This window comes from Amphibalanus amphitrite, unplaced genomic scaffold (genome assembly GCF_019059575.1).
Source record: "Amphibalanus amphitrite isolate SeventyFive unplaced genomic scaffold, NRLGWU_Aamphi_draft 001419F_arrow, whole genome shotgun sequence".
Taxonomy (NCBI): Eukaryota; Metazoa; Arthropoda; class Thecostraca; order Balanomorpha; family Balanidae; genus Amphibalanus; species Amphibalanus amphitrite.
The window spans coordinates 154155-162500 of NW_024882912.1; the positions used below are offsets into that span (position 1 = coordinate 154155).

At 53.7% G+C, this 8346-nt stretch overlaps 2 protein-coding genes across 2 annotated transcripts in view; one reads left to right on the forward strand and one right to left on the reverse strand.

Annotated features, from left to right (window-relative positions):
- Positions 1 to 4590, reverse strand: part of LOC122372927 (tyrosine kinase receptor Cad96Ca-like) — a 31628-nt gene extending 27038 nt beyond the window's left edge. The window contains exon 1 of the mRNA XM_043350611.1: positions 4570 to 4590. The gene's annotated coding sequence lies outside the window, so the exon portion shown is untranslated. The remainder of the gene's footprint in view (positions 1 to 4569) is intronic.
- LOC122372926 lies at positions 406 to 7696 on the forward strand. Its single transcript, XM_043350610.1, has 2 exons — positions 406 to 3999; positions 5807 to 7696. The coding sequence occupies exons 1-2, from the start codon at positions 2375 to 2377 to the stop codon at positions 7185 to 7187; spliced, it is 3006 nt and encodes a 1001-aa protein (XP_043206545.1). The 5' UTR covers positions 406 to 2374; the 3' UTR covers positions 7188 to 7696.
- Positions 7697 to 8346: the final 650 nt, after the last annotated feature.

Sequence of the window (8346 nt, forward strand, 5' to 3'; positions counted from 1 at the left end):
CTCGGGACAGTGCAAGTGAGCATTGTTGTGATGGGTTGATGCCCAAGTGCTATCGTCAGTGGGCGATTTGTCGACGATTGCGGTGGACTGTCGGCAGTCGTCGGCGGTGAATTTCCGTCGGCTGACGGCGGCTTCGTGAGCGTTCTGAGGCTGCTGTGCGAACGCTATGGCGGAGCTGGAGCGCCTGCTGAGGCGGCGTGTGGCGGCGAAGGGCTGGGCCACGCGCTCGGCCAACGTCTTGGCTGATCTGCTGGAGCAGAAGATGGACGAGGAGGTGGCTGGTGTGAGCCCTCGGCTGCTGCTGCTTGATGCGAAAAGAGAGTGCGAGGCGCGTCTGGCCGCCTTGGACGAAGTACAGGCCTCTGTCGAGTGTGAGCTAAATCCAGAGGGCCTGGAAGGTGATTTGGAAGCTGCCTGGTCGTTCCGAGAGGGGATAAAGCGCGTTCTTCTCCGTGCTGTAGAGGTGCAGCATTCGGCTGAAGCAGGTGAACAGGTGCCTCCTGCATCAGCTAGCGGTCGATTTGGAGGTGCACGTCTGCCCAAGCTGGAGCTCCCGAAGTTCGACGGTGATGTGATGAAGTGGGGCACCTTCTGGGAGTCGTTTGAATGTGCAGTGGACCAGGCGGATCTGTCTGAGGTCCACAAGCTGACCTACCTGAGGTCTCTTCTCGTTGGAGAAGCAAAGCAGTGCGTGGAGGGCCTCCCCCTCAGGGCTCAGCACTACGCTGCCGCCTGTGACCTGCTGAAGAGCCGGTTTGGTCGCCCAGAGCTCATCATCTTCGCTCACGTGCAGCAGCTGTTGAGCCTTGGCAGCTCGAGTGAAACCAAGCTGCAAGACCTGGTCGACCGGCTCCTGGTGCAGGTGCGGAGCCTGGCTGCGCTGGGCGTCACTGGTCAGCAATATGGAGTGATCCTGACGCCTCTCATCCTGTCGCGCCTGCCCTCTGAGGTGCGCTTGGAGTGGGCCAGGAGCAGTGTTGGAAGAGAGGGTGACCTGGACAATCTCATCAGCTTCCTGCAACAAGAGATCTCCAGGCTGGAAAGGTCAGGCGTGTATGAGGGCCTGACGTCAACGAGGACGACTACCTCTCCAGGCCAGGCAGCTGCTGCTGCCACTGGACGCCGACCTGCCTTCTCTGGTGGGCGCCAGGGACCGGTGGCTGGCCTCCTGGGCCAGCGTGGGGCTCGTTCAGCCTCCCGCCCTTCTACTGCTGCTCTACAGTCCGCCGCTGCTGTGCGGTGTGGCTTCTGCGGACAGCAGCATCAGACAGCTAAGTGCTTGGGGTGGCAAAGACTGAGTGTAGATGACCGGTTCAGCTGTGTGAGAGAGAAACGCTTGTGTTTTTGCTGTTTAGAGACTGGGCACATGGCTAGACGCTGTGCTGCCAGATGTGGGAAGTGTGGTGGGCGTCACCATGTGACCCTGTGTGCTAATGAGGGTTCCCGGAGGGTGGATGCTGGGGTTGGAGCCAGGGAGGGGGCCCCCACCCAGGGTGTAGCCATGGGGGGAGGGGGACAGGGTGAGAGTGTTTCACTTTCATGCACAACCAATGGAACTGTCACATTGCTGCCTGTCGCCACAGTATTGGTCCCTTCCGTGGATGGTAACAGTGTTGTCAAAGGTACTCTGATCTTTGATGGAGGTGCAGACCGCTCATTTGTGACAAAGTCGTTCATGAGGAAGGTCAAAGGAGAGCTTGAGGGCTCTGTCGAGATGAGCTGTGCCTCCTTTGGTGGCTCAAAAATGACTGATGTGTGTGATGTGTATGAAATCAGTGTGACTGGCCTGAATGTCTCTGTGCCCACAGCTGAAAAACTGCGAGTAGTGGAGGTGGAGCAAATATCGGCGCCCCTGCGGAGACCACCTGTGTCCTCGAACCTACTGCAGCCCTTCAACCACCTCCAGCTGGCTGCTGACTGCCCCTCGTCTGAGTCCACGCTGCACATAGACCTGGTGATCGGGCAGGACCAGTACTGGGCCCTTGTTAAGGCGGGGCTGGTGAGGGATGGTGGGCTAGTGGCTATGGAGACAGCCTTTGGCTGGGTTCTCTCTGGTGCTGTGGATGGACGGTCGAAAGTAGAGGGCTGACAGTTACTGACCTTGGTAGTGCCGCACACCTGTGGCTGTGATGTGTGGGCTCAGGGTCCCTGTGATGTGGAGAATAGCGATGAGAGTGAGGATTCATTGCTAAGGAGGTTCAATGAGACGATAGAGTTTGAGGACGGGAGGTACACAGTACAGATTCCTTGGACAGATTCTAGGGATCAGTTACAGGATAACAGAAGGGAAGCAGAGAGGAGACTGATAAGTTTGGAGAGGCGGCTTCAGCGGAATCCCCCTCTCCAGGCTGCCTATGGTGCTGCTCTTCAACAGATGGAGGATGATGGCTTCATCAGTGAGGTGCCTCCTGATGAGCTCGTGACCGAGAACGTGACGTTTTACCTACCTCACAGACCAGTTGTGAAACTGAGCAGCAGCACTACCAAGGTGCGACCCGTCTTCGATGCCAGTTCGAGAGGGTCTAACGGACTGTCCTTGAATGATGTTGTGCACACTGGCCCCTCTCTGATGCCCAGCGTGCAGGATGTGTTGCTGCGTTTCAGGCGTTGGAGATATGGCGTCAGTGCTGATGTGAAGCGTGCCTTTCATCAGATCTGTTTACAGGATGAGGACAGAGATGCACACCGGTTCCTGTGGCGCCAAGATGGACGCCTCCGTGTGATGCGCTTCAAGCGTGTGGTGATGGGTGTGGCGTGCAGCCCCTTCTTGCTCAATGCGACCATCAAATACCATCTCTCACAGAGCCCTGACAGCAAGGTGAAGACGGAGCTGTTGGACTGCCTCTATGCGGACGACTGGCTGTCCGGGGCCGACAGCGAGGAGGAGGCGGCGGCTCTGCTGCAGGATGCCTGCACCGTGATGGCTGCTGCAGGCATGGAGCTGACTAAGTGTTCCAGCAACTCGCCGCTCCTGTTGGACGCGGTGAGACAGGGGGCCGCCTGTTCAGAGAATGAAAGTGTGAAGGTGCTCGGCGTCACCTGGTGTCAGGATGATGACACACTCTGTTTCACAGGTGACCACCTGCCTGTTGGGATTGTGCCGACAAAGCGTGTGGTGCTGTGTATGATGGCCCGCGTGTATGACCCGCTTGGCTTACTCAGTCCCTTCACAGTGCTGGCCAAGATTTTATTCGAAGAGCTATGGGAGCTCAAGGTGGACTGGGACGAGGAGCTTCCGGAGGAGAAGGCAGAGCTGTTCTGCCGCTGGCTGGACGGCTGCCGGCGACTGCGGGACGTGAGGGTGTCCCGCTGCTTCACTGCGATGTCCGCCGGTGACTGGTCGTCACTCACAGGTGATGTGGAGCTGCACGTATTTGCGGACGCTTCTCTGAAGGCGTATGGTAGCTGTGTCTATCTCAGGTTCGTGCAGCCTGACGGTTCATACCGCGTGTCTTTCGTCATGTCCAAGGGACGCGTGGCGCCGCTGAGGCAGCGGCTGACTCTCCCCAGACTGGAGCTGCTGGCGTGTCTGACGGCAGCAGAGCTGGTGAGACTAGTTATCGAGGCTCTGCGCCTACCGGAGGAGACCCCCTATGTGTGCTGGAGCGATTCTATGGTCGCTCTCGGATGGCTCAGGGGGCGACCTGAGCGCTGGGATGTGTTTGTACGTAACCGTGTTTCTCGCATACAGGAGCTGACCTGCTCAGAGAACTGGCGCCACTGCCGGTCTGAGGATAACCCTGCTGACCTCATGACTCGGGGCGTGTTGGCAGAACAGCTGGTGACGTCACCGCTGTGGTTCAGCGGACCGGAATGGCTGTCACGGGCGGAGACGGCGCCCGTGTCTGCTGACGTCACACCACCTGCTCCTCAGCTGCCTGAGGAGGTGGATGCTGTGGCCGGTGCAACTCTGACGGCGGTGAGAGTGGACGAGTCTGAGCGCGGCCTGTTTCAGGTGACGAGATACGGGACGCTGGCGAAAGCCACGCGTGTCGTGGGGTGGACGCCAGTGTTCGCCACGGGCCGGGCCAGCCCAACGGGCTACGGGCCGGGCTGGGCTACGGGCTGGGCCGGGCCCCCAAATATCATTAGTTAACGGGCTATGGACGGGCCGGGCCAAGAGCTTTGTGCACTATGGGTTTTGCGACTAATGTCAATTTAAGAAAATTTGGAAACTGATGCAAACAAAACCCACTGGGAAAATACAAAAACTAAACCAAATTTAAGCAATGTGAAAGAAAACCTACTTGATATTGAATTTTGGGAGTCTTGAGAATTATCCAATATCACATCATGTCACACATAGGAGGGTTTTCATAAAAATTCCGCAACCAAAAAGATCAGAGAATCTCTAGCATCATTAGTTTGTTAATAAAAGTTAAAATGTAGTCATCAGAATAACTTACTTAGCACTACAACTCCAAAAACTAAGAAGCCACTCAACAATGATGGGCTACAGGGCTACATTAAGTTAACACTTGTATATGGCGATAGTGAGACAATTCCAACACAGTCTTTTTTCCTTCACCGACGGCTTTTTAACGATCAGAACCTTAAAAGGATACTCACAAAACACACTGTAAGTAACGAGGAACTCTACAGAGTATTTCGCGATGAAAGCTTCTTTAAATGTCCATAAATATGTCAAAATAAATCACAACAAACCAGCCCCTTCTCAACAAAATGTGCAATCATGGCGGCGGCGCTATGTTTATGTGGCGGCATCTAGGTAGTATACACAACAGTATATCAAATAAATACGTTTTTTAAGTGAGTATCAAGGTGAAAACAAAATTAAACAAATAAAAAATAAAACCAAAATCACGAAGTCTGAAAACTCGAACGAAAAACAAAACAAAAACTTGATCATATATGTTTTATTATACAATTCGTCAGAATCGCTACCTGCCGCAGTTGCGACAATCAAGAAGTGTTCGCTCATTTTCGATTGATGATGATGATGCGTACAAGTCGCAAAAGTACCCAATGACATTTCAAGCTTACCATGTTTTCTGCTTACGCTGCTAGCGATATCCATATCTTGAAAAGAGCCTAACATAAAATAGCAAGGAAAGTAGCAGATAGTTGTCCACAGAGATTCGGTTGACACGTGGGCATGAATTGAAAATAGATTAAATCAGTTTTGCTGATAAATGGATGGATTTTCTCTTTTTTTTTGGAAGACAGTGCTAAAGTTAGTGTCACCTATTTTGTATGCTTTCTCAGGCTTTTGATATTGCAGCATCTATGGAGTGAATTTAACAGCAAGGTCAATCCCAGACAGATTCATCAATTCCCATAAGTCAAGCTTTTTTCTGCTGGTAAGTGCTGGGAAGTATAGAGTATGTTGCAAATACTTCCTTCAAGTATGCATTAGAGTCACCAATTATTAATGATAATGTTCACACACATCAGCTTGCAAGATAACTTTACTCATAGAATGTAGTTAATATAATCATGTAAACTTTTTATAGGTGTGTAATCATGACCTAATTGACTGAGGTGCTTGCTGTTACTGTTAAAATTTGTGCCATAGGTGCTTGAAATGATTATATTCATTGAAAAGAAGGGAGTCATGATTGCCATGTTAATATTCATGCAATTTGAATTGTTCTCAAAATAGTGTAATCAATCATGCTTATTATAGCAATAGACTAAGACAATAACTAGATTGCTATTTTTGACGGGCCGGGCCGGGCTGGGCTTGGAATATTTGCCAAGAGCGGGCTACGGGCTGGGCCGGGCTCTGAACCCATGGGCCCGGGCCGGGCTGGGCTGGGGATTTTGGGGCCCGTGGCGAACACTGGTGGACGCTGCGGTTTGTGTATAACTGCAGGCACCGCTCAGAGCGCCGAGCTGGTGAGCTCACAACTGAGGAGCTGGCGGCTGCCTGTGACCATTTGTATCGTGCCGCACAGGTAGACAGCTACTCTGCCGAGATTGACCTGCTGCGGCAGGGCAAGCCAGTGCCCGCCAGCTCGCCACTCCTCAGATTGACGCCCTTTCTCGCTGATGACGGTCTTCTGCGCGTGCGCGGGCGGCTGCAAATGTCTGACTTGTCGTATGAGGAAAAGCATCCGATAATTATCCCCAAAGGCTACCTGGCAGAGCTGCTGGTGCGTGAGCGGCACAGGGTGATGAAGCACTGCGGTGTTTCGACCTTGATGACCGCCCTGAGGTCCAGCCTTTGGATCGTCGGTTTGCGCTCGATCGCGCGGCGCGTCGTGAGGAGCTGCGTGTCCTGTCGGAGGCACGACTCTCGAGCCTGCTGCGAGCCGGCGCCACCCCTGCCTCGTGACAGGGTGACCGAGGCGAAAGTTTTCGAAGTTTGTGCACTTGATTTTGCAGGTCCTCTGTTCTCTGCCGATTGTCCGAAGCAGAAATTGTATATCTGTTTGTTTACGTGCTCTGTGGTGAGGGCCGTGCACCTCGAGTTGACGGAGTCGATGGGAGTTGACGATTTTTTGTTAGCCTTTCAGAGGTTTGCAGCGCGGCGCGGTGTTCCGTCGACTGTCTATTGTGACAATTTCAGGACTTTCAAGTGCGCCGAGCGTCTGTTACAGGGGCAGTACGGCCGACTTGCGCCGAGATTCAAATACTCGGCGCCACTGGCTCCCTGGTGGGGAGGCCAGTTTGAGCGCATGGTGCGCAGCGTTAAGGCGGCGCTGAAAAAATCCCTCGGTCAGAGACATTTGACAAAAACTGAACTGCAGACTGTGCTGACTGAAATCGAGGCTTGTGTGAATTCCAGGCCGCTGACCTTTGTTGGTGATGCACCTGATGACCCTGTGCCACTGACCCCTGCGCACTTTCTGACTGGGCACAGTGTGGGCTTCCAAGTGCGGTCGGCTCAGGAGCCCTCCGCTCAGACAGCAGATACACTCAGATCGCGCGCGAGGGCTAGAGCGAGGCGTCTGAACAAGTTCTGGACGGTTTGGAGTCGTGATTATCTCAGGAGCCTCCCTCTAGCGGTGAGGCGCTTCAGATCCCAAGGTGGGCTGGTGGAGGGTTCAGTTGTCCTCCTTCAGGACGAGAATCAGCCCCGATTTAAGTGGGAGATGGGAGTGGTGACCAGGTTGTTCCCTGGGAGGGATGGTGTGCCCAGATCTGCCGAGGTACGAACGTGCCGTGGACGGAAGACGAGGGCAGTGCAGCGTCTGCACGACCTCGAGATCCTGAGTCCGTGAGTCCGACCATCACACCGTGAGTCCGTGAGTCCTCTTCTCACCCTGACCTCGGCTGCCCAGTGCCCGTCTCCGCATTGGTGTGATATTTGTCGTGGTTTAGTTTTGCGCCGATGTGTTTGTTCAGTTTCTCGTCGATTTTTATAATGCGCCGATTTGATTTATCGTATGCTAAGCCGGTGGTATGTGATGTGTTGTGAACTTGCGAAACGTCTGTCCCGTTTCACGGGGGGAGGATGTTAGGGAATACCGCCGGTCTACCGGGCAGGTGGCCCGAATGCCGGACGCTCGAGCGCCGGCTGGCGGGCGCGGCGGCTCGGTCGGTCGGTGCCGCGTGAGTTACGTGTGCGCTCGGCCTGCCCCCCGGCGGTGAGCGATCAGCTGACCGGGCCCGGGCGGCCGGTAGCGGGGGCTGTGGCGAGCATTATTGGCTGTTGGTCCGTGCTGGGACGAAGTTGTCGGTCTTGGATGTGTGAATTGTCACCGTTCGTGGCAAATACAAGACTGATTACTTTACATGCATATCACATAGCAATACAGAGCTATAAACTGCTAGAGTGTAGTGACACGAATGCTATTATTCTTGCAGCAGCACTTCTAAACGGCAGGTAAATGCGCACTTTCCTGGTGAATTTATCCAACCCGATCAGACCAGAGATACTGGGTACCTCTGCCACGCGGGTTAATAACCTCACTCCTGTTGAATGTGAGTTGACTCATACACAGCTGTGTCCCTGAATCGATTAAAGTGACAACAGTCCCAACCGCCGGCCACCGTATGCCATTCAATAGGTAGGGTAGCCTGGGGCAAGACGCCCCAGATAATTTATTTTGCTACATAACTTTTGTCCCACATCACCTGGAAGGCCAAATTTGTGCTCAATGCGTTCTTTGGACATTTTACTTTAAATTCCACTCCTCAAATTCATTCACTTATGATCGGACTCCCAGCTAGGAAGTGATTTGTGAAGCAACTGCAAATGGGGCATTTTGCCCCAACCCCAGGGCAAAACGCCCCACGACCTGGGGCAAGACGCCCCATACTCTAGATTAAAGATTGAACATGCTAGTTGACTAAATCTTATATGAGAGGCCCGTTAGACCTTGGGAGGCACGGCACTGAAGTTAGCACCTTCCATCCTGCCAGGTGTTCAGCTATGAC